The sequence below is a fragment of the Typopeltis vanoorti genome, chromosome 15 (genome assembly GCF_054136105.1).
Source record: "Typopeltis vanoorti isolate ZY-2024b chromosome 15, IOZ_Tvanoo_1.0, whole genome shotgun sequence".
Lineage (NCBI taxonomy): Eukaryota > Metazoa > Arthropoda > Arachnida > Uropygi > Thelyphonidae > Typopeltis > Typopeltis vanoorti.
Window position 1 is genome coordinate 28,801,882 of NC_143563.1, and position 23,292 is coordinate 28,825,173.

General features: G+C 33.2%; 1 protein-coding gene across 2 annotated transcripts in view; it reads left to right on the forward strand.

The window, feature by feature from the left end:
* RIOK1 (RIO kinase 1) overlaps positions 1-23,292 on the forward strand; it is a 220,935-nt gene that overhangs the window by 191,458 nt on the left and 6,185 nt on the right. For both annotated transcript variants that reach the window (XM_090404720.1, XM_090404721.1), the window contains exons 13-15: positions 2,616-2,705; positions 10,479-10,532; positions 20,351-20,677. In XM_090404720.1, coding sequence (XP_090260846.1) covers positions 2,616-2,705; positions 10,479-10,532; positions 20,351-20,677 — 471 coding nt within the window. The remainder of the gene's footprint in view (positions 1-2,615; positions 2,706-10,478; positions 10,533-20,350; positions 20,678-23,292) is intronic.

The following is a 23,292-nucleotide window of genomic DNA, read 5'->3' on the forward strand; positions in this document are numbered from 1 at the left end:
TTGGGTTGGTTTAGGAGTAAAACATCTGCATAAATCAAAGAGCTGAGTTTGATATCTTCAATTCTAATACAGGTTTAATGCTACTTTCTTTCATAATGTGATCCATATAGATGATGATGAAAAAATAGCCTTTAATTTAACATTTCCTATAATTCTCAAGTAAAAGTTATGGTCTGCAGACTTCATGCAACTTGAATTTTACTTGCGTTGGATTTAACCTCTCTACCCTATTGCTTATGCATTTACAGTGCTTATATGCACTAGTACATTAAATGTTTTAAAGAGTATTTCTGTTACTTTCATTCACAGAATTTACACACAAATGGGATTTCAATATGTAGTTATTAATACAAACTAATATAATAGAGTATAAATGTATGAGAAAATAGAAAAAAATTTTTAATGTTACCTTTCAATCTTCCTTTTGAAAGTATCAAGAGATGACTAAACAGTGGCCTGTTTCACCTATTCATAAATTTTTTGATAAGATGGTAGCATGTCATTTATTTCTCTTTTGACTTAAGAAGCATTAGGTATTAGTATTCATATAAACACTAAAAACTATACCACATCAGTGTTGAAAACAAGACTGAGGAAAGAGTACACATACAGAACATGTACTGTTTGCCGTGTGGAAGACTGCTGTTAGATGGCATGCAAATAACATAGGATGGTTGAGTAAAATTTTATAATTCACCAGTATTTTTAGCTCTTTTAGGATAATTTGCATAAATCCAAATTTATGCAAGTCAATTTACATAATTCAATGACTGTGGTTAATTAATTAATTATACATCTATTCCCATATATCTGAACTCTAATAGTGTTTTCCCTTACTGAACAGCTGTGACTGAGACACATGATATTATATGCATGCTGTATGGCTCATTCTTGCATTCAGAATTTAAATGTTATTACCAGTTTTTTGTGGTCTTCTCCCTGGAAGAAGCTCATGCAATACTGAGTGAAATATATAGGACTAATAAATTATATTTAGTTTTCTCTTACATGGGCAAAGCCGTTATTCATAATTATACATGTCTCTATTAAACAGCTAGTAACATTAAAGAGGGATTCAAAAACTAGTGATTTTGGCATTATAAAATGTCCAATATGAAGGACTGCTTAGTAGATAAGAGGAAGTGCAATGATATGATTGAGACATAAAGCTGGTTAAAGGAGCCTGTCAAAGAGAAATAGGGGGAAAATATCACAAGGTAACAAGTAGTAGAACAATTGGTCATCTCTTAGTTATGTACATGACAATTGGTCATGTACATAACTAAGAATTATGTACATAATGGAGAGAAAGGTAATGTTATGCCATTAGAGTGATGTGAAATGCATTGTTGGTGTGGTTGATTGGTGCACCAGTGTTGAATATGTTTAGGGCCATGATGTAAAACACTTCATGGTCAGTACAGCAGTTGATATTTGATCTGTTCACCTATGTGGAGGTTCACTGCTATAATTGAAAATGAAATTCTTACAACTAAATTAAACTTATTTTAATATGTAGAGAATTTAATTCCTTGTTTATATGTGGCTTCCACCCACGAAAGGCTTCTAGAAACGTATAGTACGTTTGTACCTTTGGTAGGCTAAGGATTCCCCCCCTCCTATTTTTTATTAATTATGTATATATATATATATATATATATATATATGTGTGTGTGTGTGTGTGTAGAAAAGTTTTTTACCTTGGGTATATATTATGTTAAAGATACCAAGCAATTTTATAAGCTCAAAACACACCCCCATGTTCCTTTCCCCCACCCCCATTTATAAACAACCTTCAGCAGGATTATGGAATTGGAAGGCATCATAGAACCAAAAACAAGGTATGTACAAAATTTTTCCACCTCTTTTATTCTGCAATAATTGCCTTCTATAATGCCCTAAATATATATATATATACACCCCTTTTTTGAGTAATGTTAGCCAATGTATTAAAATAAGGGACACTCCTAAACAAAAACAGGCTATAATAGCCATAATTATATTATAAGCTAGGTTTTTTAATCCTTTTTCCAAAGTAAGCAAACAGACAAGTAAGTCAAGTTTGTGGCTGCACATAGTGCAACACTAAGCAACTCGTGGTAAAGGTGGAGCAAGATCTAATCACTTTCCTTGGAATTTTTTCCTAATGCAAAGCACATTTCCTTGCAGAAACGTATGATGCTATGCATTAGGGTAATGGTCACTACCCATACTGGTTTCGACTTTTATTGAGGTCTCATTAGTGGGAGGCCAGACCTAAAAAAATGCCAAGGGTGAAGTAATACAGAGCTTATAAATATTTTACCTAAACAAGTTGCCGTAAGGTGCTTTGACCTCATTAAATAAAAATCTCGTTAAAAAAAAAACTTAAACACAATCACAAAATATCCATACTGAGATTCGAACCTGTTGGTTGGTGAGCAGATACGTTAACCACTTATCCAACCAAGCCAGCATTATTTCTATCCTTGTTTTGGTTAATTTCAAACTCTTTCAATTAAAATGCATTTTTCTATTGAAAAATTTCACAAGAAATTTTGAAAAATCTCATCACTAACAGATAAATATTAAAACATTTCAGTTATTTAAAAAATGTGTTTTGATCTTTTTTTTAGGTATTTAAGAAAATTTTTATACCTCAAACCTTAGATCAAGTGGTAGATTATGAAAAAAATATTCTTGATATACAGAGTGGTAAATCAGAGGTAAGTTTCATGATTATAGTGTCATTTTAAATGTGTGAAAATATTGATAAAGATCCTTTACTGCACATTTCATATATGTATAATTAGAAGAATAGTAATATTATTTGTTTAAAAGACTAATTGAAATGACGAGGCTTGGAAGCTTTTCAGTTTAGCCAGTTTCCTACTGAGATTTTTCCTTTGTAAAAACTTAGGTTTTTTTCTTTCAAAATAGACATTCTGACTGGAGAATGCATGTGGTTTCCAGATATAACATATCTGCCTCATAGCTTTAGTTGTTTTGGCATAATCAGCAACAACATAAACTGCATATTTGAGGTTTTAATAACTAATTTAATATCACACAGTAAAAATATTTGCATGATAATCCCATTAAAATCATTCACTATTAAGAATGTTAATAAACATGTTGATTTCACTATACTTTTTTGCATTTGAATATAACGACAAATTCCAGATCAGTATTATTATGTTGATAGGTTTGCTTACAGTGCTACATAACTGGTATAGAATTCATCATGAACCTTTAAGGAATGCAGAGGACTAAGGTTTCTGACGTAATGTCCAATTTTCATCTTCGCATGATGTGCATACCAACTAAATTGTTCTGTATTAGCTTTAAACTAGAAACAAATATAATAATATAGCAAGATGAACTATCATGGTAGCTGAGGAATCACTTGATTAAACAAGGCTCCTACTGTTTTCTTAGGGAACTATGGCAAGAGTGAACAGATGCAGTCAAATGGACAGAACTAGAGAAGTACCATGTGGACATAATTGGAATTACTGAGATGAAGACTAAAACAGTTGAGATCCTACTAAATAATAAGTGTAGGATGTTATATTCAGGCTGTAGTGAACAAGGAAAGGAAGGAGTAGCAATAGCATCTAGCACTAAAAACAAAATCATTTTCTTCATTGTCAGGCAATTTCAAGTGGTTATGTGGGAAAATTTCTAAATGGGAAATTGAACTAAATCTATTTGTCATGTAGTTCCATTGAAAGAGTTTTTTTCTCCTAAGGAAGAAGGGAGGAATTTTTTGAATAATTAGGTTGCTCACAAGGAGTCATCTGACAAAGAAATTGGAAAAGCTGGTCCTTGTTGCAGATCTAAACAGCAGAGTAGAAAATGAATTCCAGGCATGTATAAATGTTTTGGGAAAATTTAGAGAAAAGGGTATATCTAATAATAATGGTAAGTGTCCAATGTATTTCTGTTCAGGACACTAACACCCTGCTTCAACATAAACATCTCATGTGCACAAATTCAAGAAGAAAATCTTGATTATATTGTGGTTCACTATAGTGATATCTTTGCACCCGTTCAGGATAAAAGAGATTCATGTGATTTTAAATTGGAAGTGATTTCAGTAATTTGCCATTTATCCAACCTTCAAAACAATGATCTTTCAGTTATCAGCATATCCCTTGCATATTAGCTGTCTTCTTTCAAAACATCATGTTATCATACTTTAATTATCCAACCCTTCAATTAACAGAACTCACTGTTCTGATAATTGAAGGATTGGATAACTGGTAGATTACTGTACTTAGTTTTAAGCAAGATAAAAACGCATATCATATTAAAAAAAAAAAATATGTACAAACGTTTTTCGGTTGAGTAGCTTTTACAGGTGAACTGTAGATTCAGCTACACAAATATTATTTGAAAAAAGAAAGAAAATAAAATTAAAAAAATTAATAAGCATTCAAAAATGGGAACGAAACCTCAATCTCAGTGGCAAACTCAGAATAAAATGTTGATTCAGCCAGGACAGGGTGAAGTAGTTTGCAAGGGTACAAAAATTGGGACTCCATGGCATTCAAAAAAAATTAAAAAGGCAATCCTGGAAAAGAAGAAAGCATATTGAAAGTTTCAGCATTTAAGTCAACAAATGCCCTAAGAAAACAAAGTGATGTAAAAGCAGCTGAGTAAAAGTCATAGAATGACTTGGATAAGAATATAAAAGATAAATATCAGGAAGCTGTCAAAAGGTTCTGGAGACTATAAAGGGGGGGAAAAATTAGAGTAGAGAGTACTGCTGTAGAAGGCATTGGAGATAATGGTAATATGAAAACTGAAGATGTATTCTAGATGTCTGGAGTAAATACTTTCAAACGCTGTTAAATGAAACAAGAAATAACAGAATAGTGGTAGAAAATAGTCAAGAGGAATATAATCTGGAGTACATGTCAGTACTTGAGTAAAAAGGCTATCAAAAGCCTCTGGTGTAGATACTTGACCAGAAATGCTCAAATATGGGGGGTAAAATGTTTGAGTGGCTGCACTTCATAATTCAGAAGGTTGAATTAATTTCAGATAATTGGAGTCAAGTTTTCATTGTATCATCTATCAAAAAAACAAAACTGCAGAGAAATTTCCCTATTGAGTGCTTTATGTAAGATTTATGCAAGCATACTTGAAAAGAGGTTAAGAAAAATTGCAAAAGAGAAATTTGGAAAAGAACTAATGAGTTCAGACTAAATAGTGGTTGTGAAAATCACATTTTCATACAAGTTAAATATTAAGAAATTATGGGAATATATCAGGTATCTGTATTCTAGTTCTGTAAATCTGAAAAGGAGCCTTCATAGATCATCTAGTTTTGGTGGAGTTTTTTGGTTGGAAAGACCCCGAGTCAAGTCCTGTATGTCACAAAGAACCTTTATCAGGGTTTTTCAGTTAAAGGTGAGTTAGCCAGTATCATATAATTCTGGAGATTTTTCTTCCCTCAGAACAGGGAAACCCTAATTAGGGGACTCACCCCCATCTCTGATTGATGAGAAACGGATGGATGGAAATCTAGAAAAGGCATATGGCAAGGTGCTAAGAGAAAAGCTGTTCATAACACTGCAGTTATATAGTGTAAATGACTAAACTTAGGATAAAAATAAATAAAAAGGATCAGAACAAGAACAGGCAGGAAAGTACTGAACTTGGTAGTCAAAAATAACAACAAGGTAAGTCAGCTAAAATCTAAGAAAAAAGAGGTCACATAGTATGGTGACTCGATTTTAAAATTTGTGCTTGTCGAGGGTGTCGCCACTTCTAGTTTCCTGGGAGCGAAAATTTAAAAATATGACAATTGTAATTGAAAACCAAAAAAGAAAAGTAAAAGAGATGGTAGTTCTGGTAGGTACAAATAATTTAAGTAGTGACATATAGTATGAGAGAAGATATGAAAGGTCTTTTGGAAGAAGCAAGAAAGAAATGTGAAAGAGTAAAAATTGTTGGACTACTATCCAGATATGACAGTACTGAGTTAAGAAGGAGGGCAATGATAGCAAATGATTTCACATGCAGGCTGTGCAGAAGATATGGATGTGAGTTTTTAGATGTGTGGGATGTGTTGATGGCAGAAAAGACTTGTATAAGAAGGATCGCCTGTGCTTGAATTCATTTGGCATCAGAAGCCTGGAGAAATACTTCTCGGTATGACGCTTAATGCAGAGAGTCAGAGAAACTTGATCGTCAAGGGAGGAATGGGAAAAAATGTGTGTGAAAGTTCAGCTATGGTATGCAAACATGATAAAGATATGAATGTCTTCGAACATGGTTATGTATGTGGTGAAGGGTTGGAAAAATATGGTTTAGTTTTGGATGTTTTAAGTGTGTCTGGGGAGGGAAAAGAGAAAATGTTTTGAGGATTTATTTATAGAAGAGGAATTTATTGAATTGTTGCAGGACAGCTTTCTCAAGTAGATTGTGAAAGAAGGAACTCGAGGTCAAAGAGTGTTGGATTTCCTCATAGCATCAGAAGGGGTCTCTGTCAGGAATACAGCTATTTTATGGCTGATCATGCTGTACTTTCTTGGGAAGTATCTAATTGTATTGGTGCTCTGATTAAAACAGGTTACATTCTGAACTACAAAGCTGGAAATTATGATCAACTTAGGAGAATACTATCTTTAGTCCCATGGGAAAAATGTCAGCAATTCATGGGAATCTTTGAAAAAGTGCTTAAATCAGGCAGTATCTAAATGCATCCCTAGTATTCGAAGAATAAATAGGTTGGGAGTGAAATGGATGTCCAACCTTATTAAGCAAGAAATCCAGAAGAAGAAGATGATGTGGAAAGAATATCGTAAGAATAAGAGTGAGAGGAGTTATAAAATATATAAAGCTCAGGCCAGAAAAGTAACAAGTATTGTGAGGAAAGCTAAATCGAAGTATGAAAAGAAATTGGCCATGCAAGCTAAAGGCAATCCAAATGAATTTTATCATTATGCCGCAAGTAAAAGAAAGAACAAATGTAGAAGAATAACTTTATTGAATGCAGATGGTACTCGAGTGTCGGAAGCTAATGAGATTGTTCAGTTAATGAATGCTAACTTTGCTAAGATATATCAAAAAGTTACATGGAACTTTTTGATATATCTTAGCAAATGTGCACAGTGCTACTGCTACATTGGATGAAGAGTTAGAGGTCCATGAAAATGAGGTTGAAAAGCTGTTGCATAACCTGGATAAGAATTTGTCAATAGAGACAGATGGAATATCAGCTCGTTTGTTAAAGGAATGTTCAGCCGAATGGGCTACACCTTTCACATATTAATAACAACATATCATAACCTCTATCATATCACAGAGGGGTGATATGATAGAGGTCTATGTTTGTATAACTTGATTCTCAGCTCAGGAATGGAAGGAATATATGATAGTTCCATTGTACAAGGTGGTGTAAAAACTGATGTGTCTGACTACCAACCTATCAGTATCTCTGGTGTGGTAGTAAGATTTTAGAGAAGTTGGTAAGAACTTGCATACAGAAATGAGTAGACAAACATGCTATACTCTGCAAGGAACGGAATGGGTTTACTAAAGGAAGGTAATGTTTTAGCAATTTGCTCATATTTTATAATATTACGGCTGAGTTCAATAAAGGGAATGGATACATTATGATAATGTTGGATTTTTCTAAGGCATTTGACAAAAGTTTGTTGCATAAACTGGAGAATATGGTTGGAATATAAACTCTTGACTTGGATCAGGAGATGGTTGACAGACAGATATCAAAAAGTGATATACAGCAGGGATGAATCTGCTAGATTTCAGGTGACCAATGATGTACTTCAATCCTTAGGCCACTATTGTTTAATCTGTACATTAATGACATCAGGAAGGATCTAACATCAGATGTGCAATTGTTTGCCAATGATGTGAAGATAGGCAGGGCAATCAGGGATGCTACTGATATTCAGCAATTACAAAGTGATTTGAATAGACTGAAAATTTGGACAAACGAAAATGGCTGTCGATTTAATACTAGTAAGTGTAAAGTTATGTAGTTTGGCATGATTAGAGTTCCAGCGGCATATTATATTAGTGGGGTTATGTTGCAAGAAACTGAAGAGGCAAGTGATCTTGGTGTATTGGTGGATAGAAATTTAAAGTTCAAAGGTCACATAGCAAAAGTTTCAAATACAACTCAGAGGATAATTGTGACGTTGAAGCAAACCTTAACATGTAAGGATAAGGAAGTCATTTTGCCTCTTTATAAGGCTTTGATGAGATCACACCTGGATTATTCTGTGCAGATTTGGTCTCCCAGGTTCCAGTGGGATAAAGAAGCTGTGAAATGGGTGCAAAGAAGAGTTACAAAGATTATATCTGGATTATGAGGACAGATTGCGAGTATGTGGATTGCAGACTCTGGTTAACAGGAGAAAGAGGGGTGATATGAAAGAGGTCTATGAACTTTTGAATGGGTGTTATAGGGCAGTGCTTCCCAAACTTATGGATGCCAAGGCCCCCTTTGGAAAAATTAAAATATTTCACGGCACCCCCATCGGAAAAAAAAACGTAATGCAGATATATATTATTATTATTATTATTATTATTATTATTGTATTTATATTCAATATAATTTATATTCAAGATTTTGGTTTGTAATCTTTTTTGTGTTGCTTATCAATACCTTTGAAACAAAAGCTATATGAATAAGCATATATTTACTAATATTCATTAATCTCCGAAATACTCAAGAAGCAAAATTGTTAACCAACACCAGTGTGTGATTTTTTCCATATTAAAATATAAAAAAATACAAAAAAGAAATAATAAAAATTAAATACGTTTCTTTTAAGATTAAAAAAAATCTACTGTGTCTTAAAACGTTTTAAATTTGTTTTCATTATTTTACAGCCCCCCCCCTCAACAAAACTTACATCCCCCAAGGGGGCCACGGCCCACAGTTTGGGAAGCGTTATTATAGGTTATCAACTGACGAAATTTTTTGTTATATGGAAGGTGGGGAGAGAACACAGGAGCATGCATGGAAGTTAAATTTATTTGCAGTCAAGAAAGGGGTAAGAGCTAGGTTTTTCTCCCAGAGAGTAGTGAGTGAGTGGAATAATTTGCCCTTAGGGGTAGTGAGTGCATCTAGTGTGAATGAATTTAAGGTGAGGTATGATAGCTGGTTTGGGTGATTTATAGCCTCCCTCAATGAGTCATTGACTCCCTGGAAGTCTGAGATAATACTAATAATAATGGGACACTATGCTGAGCAATATGTAGTCTATATTGCTATAAGTCAGCAATTAGAATGGAGATACAGAAAGATGGTTTCATATAAAACAAGTGTAAGACAAGGATTCACACTATCTCAACTGTTATTCATTATCTATATGGATCATATTTTGAAAAGAAAGTGACATTAAATCTAATATCAAAATTGGAGTGTTAATCTCAGCTCTTTACTTTATGCATAAGATGTATACACCATAAATGAATCCTGTGCAATTCTTCAAGATTACTTGACTAATTTGAACAAATTTAGCTGACAATAAAAAGACAAAAACTGAATGTAGTGTAGATAGAAACATTGAAAATTTCTACGTCCTGAATGGAGAACAACCTATAGAACAGTAAAACATTTGAACTATTTAGGCATGGTTTTTGAGTGAAAAGTCAAATTAAAGATGGAAATGGATAAATGATTAAACAGTGCTGGTATGGTGGGAAATTAACCGAATAAATTTATATGGAATAAGAGAAAAATTAGTCACTAAACTAGCTGTATGCAAGAGTGTTGAAATCAGTTTTAACCTTCACATATGAGAGCTGGGTTAAAAGAAAACATTTGATCAAAGAGTAAGATGCAGATATGACAGTTCCAAGAAAAATTAAGGAATGAACAGATGGCATCAATGTAAAATCATTTGAAAAAGGAACTTGATGTTTTGTTAGCATTTAGGAAATGGGAAAGGAAATATTAGCAAGGAATTGTTTGATGGCAGAAAAAATGCTAAAAGGAAGACCATGGTGATAGGTGGATTGATTCAATTAGAATTGCCTTTGAACACTAAAATATGATCTGACAATATTTGAGTCCTAATAAGAAGACTAATTTGGCAAAAAATTGTCACTAGGAAGTTGTGCTATGTGAAAGGTTTGCATTATTACTATCATAGTATTCTATACACCTCTTAAGGGTATATCAGGAATTTAATATGATGATGATGATGATGATTGTTAAATATAAGTGGTATATGTGAAATTTCATGCACGATTTCAATATTTCATACAGTTGACTATTAGTAAATCTCTATAAGAAATTTGCTCACTGTAATTATTGAATTATCCTAACCAAAACTTTCTAGAAATTCATGATAATAAACTATTCCTGTGATCCCTACAAATTTGCTGTTATGGTCAGTTCAACTGTAGCAAAGCATAGGGGAGAAAATATAAAAATAATATTGTAATTACTTAGTTTGTGAATATTGAATGCATTTGCAGTGTTTTAATCAGTATTGATATTTCTTTAGGCTGTGTATCATACTGTAACAGGAATGAAAGAAGATCTAAGTGGTCCAAGACAGGTATGTTTGTATTTGAATTAACTAAATTACAGTCATCCTTTATGATGATCCTTTACAATGAGTTTTAATGACACTCCTAACCAATGCCTACAAATCCAATTCCATGTGGTGAGTAGCTTTTGCCTGCTAGCTAGTAGCTGCAAACCATACAAAATATAATATGTTTTATTTAATAAACAAAAAATAACTTTCTAAACAATTTTTTTTAATTTTAAAACACACAGATGCAGCACTTCTAGTCAATTTATGGAACTCCTACTGACTTGTTGCTACATAACATTTAAAAAAAAGAGGAGGGGGGGAGTTTGGATTTTGGATGAATATTTTTTTTGCGTAATTTCTTGCGTTCTGTTCTTAATAGTGGAAGGTTGTTGACCTATGACATTTAGTAGCATGAGCAGGTGATGGTAAGATAATCCAGGAATCCTGTTCCAGATATCAGACATGGCATTTTTCATGCTAACTTGAGACTTTCAGTAAGCAGGTGATAATTTCAAACCAGACAGTGAAATCTTCTACCTTCAAGATTTTCATATACATTCATGTCATACAGGTGGAATTCAAAACCTCTAGAATGGGAAGCAGTTACACTACTCACTCAAAGCAGGCCATCAAACTTTAACTACAATAGGGTTAACTGAATTCCTTTTTTTCATTACATATTTTTGATGTGTATGTATATAAGATGTTGATCATTATGAGATTTAAGTGTAGAAATTGTAAATTCAAACAAATGAAAAAGCAGTTATTATTATTATTTTATTTTTTACCACAACATGTTTCAAATTTAGAATTATATTTTAGGAAAGGTAATAGCTGATCATATGACCAGCAAAGAATGACATGGCTTGAAGTTATGGCCAGAGCAAAGTAATTTCAAATAGTCCTTAAGTCTTTCTCTGTATCTATTAATTGTATAGATTCTTCTAGCTAGGTTGGTTTACTAAGAGAAGTTCACATTTGAGTAACTTGCTTGCATTTTATAATAATCTTACATTTAAGTTACACAAAGGTGGGGGGGGGGGGGATACACTTGGTTACTTTTGACAAGATACAGCATGGAAGTCTGTTACATAAGTTAGAAGATATGGGATTAGATCGTAAACTGTTAGCTTAGATAAGAAGATAGCTGACTACCAGATAACAAAAAAGTGATGTATAGAGGTGTGATGCAAAATTTAAGGTAACAGTGGTGTACCACAGGAATCAGTCCTTAGTCCATTGCTATGCAGTCATTACATTAATGACATTGGGAAGGTTTTGAAAGGAGGCATACAGCTGTTTAGTGCAAAGATAGGCAAAGTAATCAGGAATGCAACTGACATGCGGCATGTATAGAATGATTTTGGTATGCTGGAATTGTGAGCATGTCAAAATGGTTGTCAGTTCAGTGTTAGTAAATTTAAAATTATGCAATGCACTTATGTGTGAGATCTCCAGTGGCATATTATTTTGGATATGGTTATGCTAGAAGAAACTGATCAGGCTTAGGAATCCTTGGAGTTTTAGTAGATAGGAAGTTATTGAAGTTCAGGAACTGTTTATAAAGCTTGCAAATATATCCCAGAGAATAATTGCAATGTTGAATAATTACTTCCTTACAAGGCCTTGATAAAGCCTCATCTGGCCTGCTGGATTCTGAGGTGATGATGCAGATATAGTGAGAGGGTGCAAAGGAGAGTGAAGATGATATTGGGATTGTGGAATGTAGATTAGAGGATAGATTGAGAATGTGTGGACTATAGATATTAACAAATAGGAGAAAGAGGGGGTGATATGATAGACCTACAAACTGCTGAAAGGGTCATGTAGGATACCAATAGATAGAATTTTGCATTTTATGGAGGATGGGGAGAGAATGAGAGGATATCCATGGGAGTTAAGAATGAATGCAGTTAAGAAAAACTCGAGAGACATTTTCTCTCATTAGAGTGGTGCATGATTGGAATGGCTTCCTTTTGGAGATGGAGTGAATGAATTCAGAAAGGAATGACAGTTTGTGGGGATAATATGTTTCCTCCCTCAATGAGTCCTCAACTCCTTGGAGGTCTGGTAATGATATTATTTTTCCTCAGATGTTAGATATATTGAGAAATAGCCAACAAATTGATTTGTCATAGTATCAGTAGTCTTTTAAATTCCATTCCTTGATTCATTGTTGTCAAACATCACACATACCTTGTACTATGTATATCAGAGCTCATCATCATCACTTGGCATGTTTGTGAGAATAAACTGTGCAGATGTTGCAATAGTATATATATGCATCAGCTCATGCCCACATTGCTCACCAAAACCAAAGCATGCATCTATCACTTAGAAGTATACCATATCATGTATAATTGTTTTTAAGTATGACACTACTTAAAAACAGACCTATCCATTGAAGACAGCACCACAAAAATTAGAATGGACATTGAATACAAAAAGATCTCTACCTCATTACTTGCTAGACTTATTGTAACAAGCGGCAGTTTAAGAACTCAACACAGTTTCACAGGAAAATATAAAACCCCTGTTTTGCTCATCCTTCTTATGCAACTGGTTTATTCTTAAAATTAATTGCATGGTTATTACCTAATGCATTACCTATCATTAAGATTTGTTCCTTATTTGGATTCATTTCAAAGATAATTAAAATAGAGCTAGATTAAGACAGCCTTGTTAGTCAGGTGGTTAGCATAACTACCCATGGATATTGATGTTTGTGAATGCCTTGAGATGGTAAATGAATTTCATTGCCTAGTGAGGTCAAACCCTGCTTATTGAACCCTGAAGTGCTTAGAAAATGTTCTATCCAAGCATAGACCATTTGGATTATTCCTACCTCTAGTAATAATCAGAACCTCTATAGGAGGGGTTTCTGGATTTAACTCTTAGCCTGCTATTGTACTAATGTAGGTATAACTTTTTATAGGTGGAATTCACATATAAAAAAATTATAAAATAAGTATAAATACAAGTGTGCACCCAAGAAACACTATTAGTTTTGTTAAATATCATACACCTACTACAGAAGAGTGGTGGCTTGTAGAATGTCACATATATTACTATGAAAATAGGATTTCGCTTTCATGAGTCAAGCAATGTTGCTATAGCGTACACAAATTGTGACATAACAGGCTATGAATAATGTTTCTACATATGAAATAAATTGCAAGAACTGAGAAGTATATTTTAATGCCATTAAGCTTTGAAGTAAACATGGATACAGTGTAGTGATTGTGTTTAGTTATTCATACAATTTAATCATAAAAAAAAATGATACAATTCAACTGAGAGTGATATAAGATAAGCATATTTGCTGGGCTTTGGTTGGCTTAGTGGTTAATGTACCCACTCTCTAACCATCAGGTTGCGAGTTAAGATCTGCTGTGGTTGTGATTATCTTTTAGGTGGAAGTGAATTTCATTGAGTGTGTGAGATGACTATTCTGCTTAATGGAGTGAAGTGGCTTGAAAAAGTTTCATGTTTGGTCTCTGGAGCAGGGTTTCTGAATTACATAAAATAGATAAATAAAATATATATATTAAAAAAAAAATCCTTAGTCCACCCATGGTACTAATCTACTATGGATTTTACAATCTTTCATGGGTGGGAGTAACATAAAATGATAATAATATAGTAAAATATTTCTTATTTACAGAAATGAATTATTTTGCACTTATAAAATGAAAAAGATCTTGCATTCTTGATAACACTAACAACACTTGTGCACTTCATAACCAATTCTTTACAAGTGTCCTTGCATTATGAATCATGTAACATCCTTCTGTTTGTTGATCAAAATATGCCATTTAAAACATTATACTGTGTAAAAAATAATAATAAATTTCTTTAGTAATTTCATAAATGAAATAAACAGGACTACCTGTTTTTCCTAATATATCAACTTTTATTAATTTCTGTTTTGAAAGAAAAACATTCAGCACTGTCATCTCATAAGGAAATGATGTAATTCATGAATCATTTTTGGAAAATTGGCATGAAGTACCTGGATATGAAAACATGTGAAATGTATAATCCCTTCAATTCAAGTTTTTGGAATAATTTGCTTATTAAACGCAGTATATGTAAATCTGGTTTTGCAATTAGTTGCTTTCAGAATGGTTAATTTTATGGAAGGATAACAGAATCAGATGCTCTACATTGGGTTTTTCCATAGGCATTTTTATGTGACATCATTACTGAATTCTTGTCTCAAAAGCAAATATAGTCCTAAACTTTATAATCTGTTAATCTTAAATTCTCGGTGCTACATTATGCTTTTTAGTATTTCTTCATTCTTAGTAAATTATAATGAATTTCATCTTTGTTCTGTCTTTGATAATGCTGAATGTCCATAAAGTCTCTGGACAACTTTGAAATTAAAAAATTAAATTAAAAATAGACCACATGCATCCTGAATTGCATCTCTCGTTACATCTCTGCTGTTCGTCCATCAGGCTGCAGGTTTGAATTGCACTTTGAGCATGCTTGTGAATCCCTACTATTTAGGAACTCAAGGGTATTGTACAAAAGGAAAATTCATTAAACAGGATTTGCAGCGCTGTCTGTGTGCTTCACAGCTAATGAAGATATATTACAATGAACATGACACGAAATTGAGTGCTGCCATAATGTTTCATTTGTAATGAATAGATTTCGTTAATTCTTTGTGAATAACACTTTAAAAGAGATAATTGATGAGTTCCTGACTCCCTGAAGTCAGGAACTATTTTTCATATATATATATATATATATATATATATATATAGTTATATATATAACATATATATGTTAAACAAAAGTAAGAATCTACGAGACAATGGTCCTCCAAATACTTCTCTATGTAAGTGAATGCTGGAATCTCAAAAAAAAAAAAAAAGCTGAAGAGAAAAAATTATTAACTATTGAAATGGGTTGGTGAAGAAGATTACTTGGAGTATTTCTGCTGGATAGACCAAGAAATGAAGACATAAGGAAGACATTCTTTTCTGTGTTCAGACTCCCCAGGGACAAACAGAAGTGGAAAGAGATCATTCGGCTTCATCATCATCTACATAGATGATGGAAGAGAGAAGAAGATATAATATATAACCTTATATATAATATTTCTTATATATATGGTTATTAATTTTTATTATCATTTTATAGCTGAAAATTCGAATATACACCCAATTCTCCATTAAATGAAAACTGGGTAAAAAAGGATATAGTGCATATATATATATATATATATATGCATCTCTTAAAGAAAATAATGTGTCACTAATAAAACAGAAATTCAAAAAGGTCCAAATACATCCGTGCATGTGGTTATTAGTTAAATTTGATTTGCCGTCACTTTCTGACAGTAGCCCCATTTTTTTCTGTGAGATTGGAATTAAATCACTTCCATCACTCGAAACACTTTGGCCATCCTGTTCATACTGCAATGGCAAAATGTTTTCTTCAGTAAAAGGAACTAAATTAGCACTGATTACCAATAATTCTGAAGGTTTTTTTTTTTTTTTTACCACAAACTCTGTAATTAATCATTGAAATCCTGTTTTGACTAGATCTTTGTATAATTCTTCATATTGCATCATACATGACTTCAGTTCATGTTTAAACTGTTCAGCTCATTCAGTATTTGGATCATGTGTAAGAAAACGACTTTGTAATTTTACTAGCCGTTTGAAGCCCTTCTTTAATTAATCCTACAGTGAGTGGAATCTTCATCATCATCATCACTTTTTTCTTTTTCATTGAGATTCTCAAGGACAGCTTCTATTATTTCGTCATCACTAACAGCCTTGTCAACCATCAATTCTTCACTATCTGTAGATGAAAAATCATCAAATCCTTCTCTGCCAACTGCATGTGCTAATCTGATATTGGGATATTAGTTATATACAAAAGTAAGGGGTTTTTCTTTTTCACACATTCTAGCCAAGTAGCTTTCCAGCATGCATTTAAAGTTGATGGTTTGAATTCTGATAATGCCAACTTAGCAAGTTTGATGGATTCCAAAATAGAAAATTTCTTCCTCATATCAATAATTGTCAGTAAATTATCCTTATCTAGTTTATCCAAAATGTACTGGAATGTTCTTCTTATGTAGTAAATTTGAAGGCAGTGATCACACCCTGGTCTAGTGGTTGTATTAGTTGGCAGAAAACAAAATTCCACATTCGAGTGTTCTAAAACAGGATGGATAGGCACATTGTCTATAATCAATAAAACTTTACAGTTCCAGATTTTTTTCCATCTAATAGTGTTTAACTTCTGGAACGAAACATTGATGGAACCATTCATTAGAAATTTCTTTTGTAACTCAATCTTTTTTATTTGCCTTCCAGTGCACTGGTAACATGTTAAAATCCACACCTTTCATTGCCTGCAGTCTTAGGGATTGATTAATGAGTAATGGTTTTAATATATGATCCTTAGCTGCTTTAAAGCCACCAACACTTTTTTGTGATTTCGCTATATAATTCTACTTGATATTTGTCTACATTCTGTAGCATAGAGTAATCCCTGATATTTAAAACATTGAGAAGGTTCCCCAAAATTCAAGCTTAAGTACATATGTACCATACTAGGAAATGATAATTATAATGGGAATACCCTTTAAACAGAACTGAATTCAAACAGAAATTTTAAAAAATAAGTGCCATTTGAACCATGTTAAATTAAAATATACAGTGTAAGAATAGAATTGCTTTTGTTTTCTAAACTGTGTTATTTCGATATTGTGTAAAAAGAGAATTAGCTGTATATATATATGTGTGTGTGTGTGTGTGTGTGTGTGTGTAGAAAGTTTTTTACCTTGTGTATAACATATGTTAAAGATGCCAAGCTATTTTAAACCTGGTTTTACTCCATTTCCCAACTAAGTAAACAGACAAATAAGTCAAGTTTGCGCCTGCACGTTGTGCAAGTCTAGGTGACCCGCAAAGTAGTACAAGTCTAGGCAACTCGTGGTAAAGGTGGAATGTGCAAGTCTAGGCAACTTGTGGTAAAGGTGGAATAAGCTCTGATCACTATTCTTAATATTTATCCTTAATGCAAAGCCCTATTCTTAATGACCTATTCCTATTCTTAAAGATCACTATTCTTAATGCATCATACTTCTCATTGAGAAGTATGATGCTATGATTAAAGGCAAGGGAGCACTATCCAGACCGGTTTCGACCTTTATTGAGGTCTCATCAGTGGGAGCCAGACTTAGAAATACCAAGGTTAAGTAATACAGAGCTTATAAGTATTTTACCAAAACAAGTTACCATAAGGTGCTTTGACCTTATTAAATAAAAATCTCAGAATGAGAGATAGATGTAGAAAGTTTTTTACCCTGGGTATAATATATGTTAAAGATGCCAAGCTATTTTAAACCTGGTTTTACTCCATTTCCCAAGTAAGCAAACAGACAAGTCAAGTTTGTGACTGCACGTTGTGCAAGTCTAGGTGACCCGCAAAGTAGTGCAAGTCTAGGCAACTTGTGGTAAAGGTGGAATAAGATCTGATCACTATTCTTAATATTTACCCTTAATGCAAAGCCCATCTCCTTGAGGAGATGTGTGATGCTATGCATTAAAGGCAAGGGGCCACTACCCAGACCGGTTTTGACCTTTATTGAGGTCTCATCAGTGGGAGCCAGGCTTAGAAATACCAAGGTTAAGTAATACAGAGCTTATAAGTATTTTACCAAAACAAGTTACCATAAGGTGCTTTGACCTTATTAAATAAAAAATCTCAGGATGAAAGATAGATGTAGAAAGTTTTTTATTTTGGGTATAATATATGTTAAAGATGCCAAGCTATTTTGGTTTTACTCCATTTCCCAAGTAAGCAAACAGACAAATAAGTCAAGTTTGCGTCTGCACGTTGTGCATGTCTAGGTGATCCACAAAGTAATGCAAGTCTAGGCAACTCGTGGTAAAGGTGGAATAAGCTCTGATCACTATTCTTATTTTTTCCCTTAAGGATTTTCTATCTTGTTTTTGTCAAAATTAAGCTTCATATATATATATATAATATTATATACTTCTGTTGAATTCAAAACTGAAGTGGCTTGATGTATCTCAGTAATGCTCCCATGTACCAGTTTTATAAATCCATCTAACTGGAACAGAAAATTGAACGCTTCAGTGTGTAGGTTTCTTTAGTGTCCTGATTAAATGTTCTGCTCTTCCACCTGCTCTCAGTCATCACCAATTTGTGGTAATTAAAAAGATAATGTCAGTCCTGAATCTTTGAAGTTGCTTTAAGAATTGCAAAATCTGATGTCACATTATTGCCCTTTGCATTAATTACCGATGAACACAAAATAATGCTGTTTATTTATTTTCTGGTGCAGTATTAATGTCAAGTTGAAATCTCAACTTTGTTACACAGAGAATGTTATCAAGCTTATAATTTAGCAAAATCTGCAGGGCAAGATATACACATCATGAATAGTAATCATTTGCTGTTAATTTATGAAACAGACAAAAACTGTCACTGCTAGTAGTAGTAATATTCAAGCTTCAAAGATTCTTATATAGCAGTACACGTTTAGTGCACAGTTGCATATATTATTTGTATAAACAGCTGTGTTAAAATGCTGAGAGGCATACGTCCATAACATAAACATGTTGGATACAAGAAGACTGATTTAATTTTGTTAAAATAATAGAATTTTCTACTCATTTTTTCAGGAACAGCAAATTGAATTTGTTTCTTAGGCAGAGTTGGCAAAAAGTTTTAGTCTGCTGAAACTTTTATTGCAAGTTTTTTACTCTTGCAAAAACATGCAAATTGCATTTTAGAATGTAAGCACTTTTAATCGTGTAATTCTGTGTGCTTATCATGAAGACCTATGATCAACATTCATTTTCTCCCTATTTACCATTCGAGGGAGCCTTCATTGGACTAGTAGTGTTTTGTAAACCTATAGTGCATTCATACTGTGTGTAGTCTAAGAATGTTTTTTATATTTTTATTAATTGTATATATTTTATTTATTTTTAAAAAATTATTTTTAAAAAATTATTTTTAACTGAAAACTGGAAAAGATTCTTAGCCGCTTCAAAGGTATTTAATGATAGATTCTTAGCTGCTTCAAAGGTATTTAATGAATGTACAATACTTCATAGGGTTTTTTCATGTTTGCATCACATAGCTTTTCTGTATTCCGCAAACATACCTTGACTCTCATGTTATTTGTGGCTCCTACCCACAAATAGTTTTTTGTAAACCTATAGTGCATTCATACTGTGTGTAGTCTAAGAATGTTTTTTATATTTTTATTAATTGTATATATTTTATTTATTTTTTAAAAATTATTTTTAACTGAAAACTGGAAAATCTAGAAATTAAAGTCTTCTTCATGCCGCTTCATTTTTCAGTAAGTAAGATGTTTATCTCATACAATCTGATAAATTATCTACCACCTAACAACTTTTCTATGCATTTATGCCACAGTGGGATTTGAACCTATAGCCAGTTGGCAGGAAAACATTGCTGCTTGTTCACTCAGCTATCCAGGCCTGCATTATATGAATCCTAAAAAGGATATCGTATATACTCACGTATACACACACACACACATGTGTGTATATATATATATATATATATATGTATTTTTTTTTTTTTTTTTTTTACCTGAATGCTGTAATGTTCATGTAATTCATGAAGTAAATGCTGTTCCTACTTGTAAATGACAGCAAGCTGGAGTCAGTTCATGAATTTTGGTGCATTCATCTGTTTTTTGTGGAAGTTATTTTTATGTATTGTTTTTTGCATTGGAAAAATGTCTCTGGTCACTAAATTTGCAAAGATCATTAAAACAGTTCATTATTTTTTCTTATTAGAACCCGTCTTTGCTTGACAAGGTGGAAAATGAGAAAGAAAACTCTGAGGAAGTAAATAATATTGAGAATGGCACAAAGGAGACATCTGAATTAGAAGATATAAAAATGGAAATTAAAGATGTAGGAGAAATAATTATAACAAAAGAAACAGAAAAGGAAGATGATGAGAGAAAAGAAGATGAATTAACAGTGGAGGAAAGTAATATTGAAATTGAATGTGGAGAAGGAAATGAAGATGGAGAAATTTCTAAGGGAGATACAGAAGAAAATGACCCAAAATTTAAAACATCGGCTCGACCAAGGGATGAATCACCAAATAGTAAAAAGGCAAGTAGAACTCATAAAATCACAAACTCTCCTTTATGCAGGTGTTTAACATTAAATGGTCATGTTAAAAGTCCTTCATGTTCTTCTCTCAGTATCACAAGTTTAATTTTATTATCAAATTGTTATGTTATTACTTATTATTATTTATATTATAATTATATTTATATAATTATTATTTTAAAGTAATGCTATTACAGTTGATTAACAGGATTCCTAATTAGTGTTTTTTTTTGATTTTTCATTAAATTTACTGTTATTCTGATCATAATATAGGTGACTCGTTACATGCAGGGGTTGCAGTCTCGAGAACCACTGTGTATATTAGAAACACGTAAATCAGGAGGCTTATAACACGGGATAATAGTGGCTGCATTCCTAATTAAGCAAGATTCCAATCTTTCAAGATTAATTTTGATGAAACTTCATCTATTTTTCATGCATATCAAGGCACAAGAGTAGTAAATAAAATATCCAGCATGTATAAAACAAATAACTATGAAAGTAATTCTTTATTTTCAAGATTAATGCATCGTGACCACATCTTCTTTAGCTGGCATTCTGAAGTTGAAGGCTACTTTTTCAAAAATCTCTCCATAGGAACCTGACTTGCAATTTTCAGTTTCCGATTGTAGATATCCTTGTAGCATTTAAGGACATTTCAGTCTCCTGTTTTACTTTAGAACTCCTGTTCTTCGGGGAGATCCATTCCACCATCACTGTCCATTAGCTTAAAAGTTGAGACATGACCCACATAGTGAGAGTTTTCTCAGGCTCAACCTCCACAGGACTTGACTCAGATTACTTACCATGTGCTTTTCCATATCTTCATTGTTCAGGGTCCAAAAGTTATTTATAGATAAAGACGTATTTCATAGACCAATAAGGCATTAGTCTATGGAATAAATCAATTTTGTGCCCCTGTATGGACACAAAATTGATGGAGATATGAAACAAGACATGTGCTTGGAAGTTTCCACAACCTTGAATAGGAAACAGTGATATTCCTTATGTACCAAAATGAAACTGCATATATGTGAAAACACGGATAACAAAAGCACATATAATGAAAGCTACCTGCATTTTATGAAAGTCAGTTGCTGTGGTTTAATTTATTCCATTGTTTTTGCCTAAAATTTCTTTTTTAATGAATAAAATTTATTTTGTTTCTTGCATTTATGGCTCATTGAATAGACACAGTTTTTCTCAGACTTTTACATTCCTCTCCTCCTATTGTCCTCTTGCCTTTTATATGTGGTAAAGTGCTGTGGATAAGCACCAACTCTAATGATTTTAACAGTATGGGTTGTAATGAGAGTTGTATGTCTGTTTAAATATTTCTGTATTGATATTGGTAAGTACCAGAGATGGGGGGGGGGGGGCGTTCCCATTGCATGACCTGGAAAACATAGCTAGAGAGTCTGATAAAGTTTGTAAGAAAATAAAAAGTAATCATCACATTGTTTAATATAGTAAATGCTTACTATAGTGAAACCTGGAGTGAAAGACGTAACGTGTTATAGTGCAAGGTTTGTTATAGTAAATTTAGGGGGAAAATACCGATACCTACTCCCCATTCCCATGAAACAAAGGAAATGGTAGCAAACTGAATAGAGAAAATGGTGGAAAATCATTTATTAACTACAGAATGTAAAGGGAAGGAACTATTTGACACATTTTAGCAGGAACCATACATAAAGCATACAAAATAACAACATGAAAAAGTGCAAATGCAAACAATAATGAAAGGCTTAAAAAAGCACTACTGGAGTGTGAAATTGTAAACATGAAAATCCAAAATTGCTGTTTAAATTTTGAAATGTTACTTACCTGAAATCTTCATAATAAAATAAATATGTACAGTCTCTACTGTAAAATCAAAACCCATGAAAATATCAGCAGTTAGTCACCTCCATTTACAAAGAGGAAAGAGACAAGTGATGAAAATTGTTATTATTATTTACGGCATCTCCATTGAGTCTATAAACTCATCGTGGGAGACTCAAATCAATCATCATATACACATATCCTATCGTACCTCTCCTTGAATCCATTCACCGTCAGGGAACTCGCAACCAATTCTGGCAATCCATTCCACTCGCTCACTACTCTCCATTCAAAAAATCTGGTCCGCATATCCCCCCCCCCCCCTGCCCACTGACCACACACTCTTATGCACCTTCCACAGATGGCCTCTAGTTCTCTATTTGTCATATGAAACATTTCACTTGCATCAATTTTCTAAAACCACTTTCATTGTTCAGAATTCACTTCCATACAATAGGACTGGTAGGGCTAATAAAACTTAAGGCATGATAGAAACTTAAAAGTTTCTATCATGTCCCCTCTTTTCTGCCTATCAACTAAACTTTGTTACCCACAAACCTTCAACCTATCCTTGCAGGGAGTGTTCCACAGGCCTGTCACCATCTTGGTCACTCGTCTCTGAACATTTTCGACCACCTCCTGTTCCCCAAAAGTGAAATCTGAACAATGAAAGTGGTTTTAGAAAATTGATGCAAGTGAAATGTTTCATATGACAAATAGAGAACTAGAGGCCATCTGTGGAAGGTGCATAAGAGTGTGTGGTCAGTGGGCAGGGGGGGGGATATGCGGAC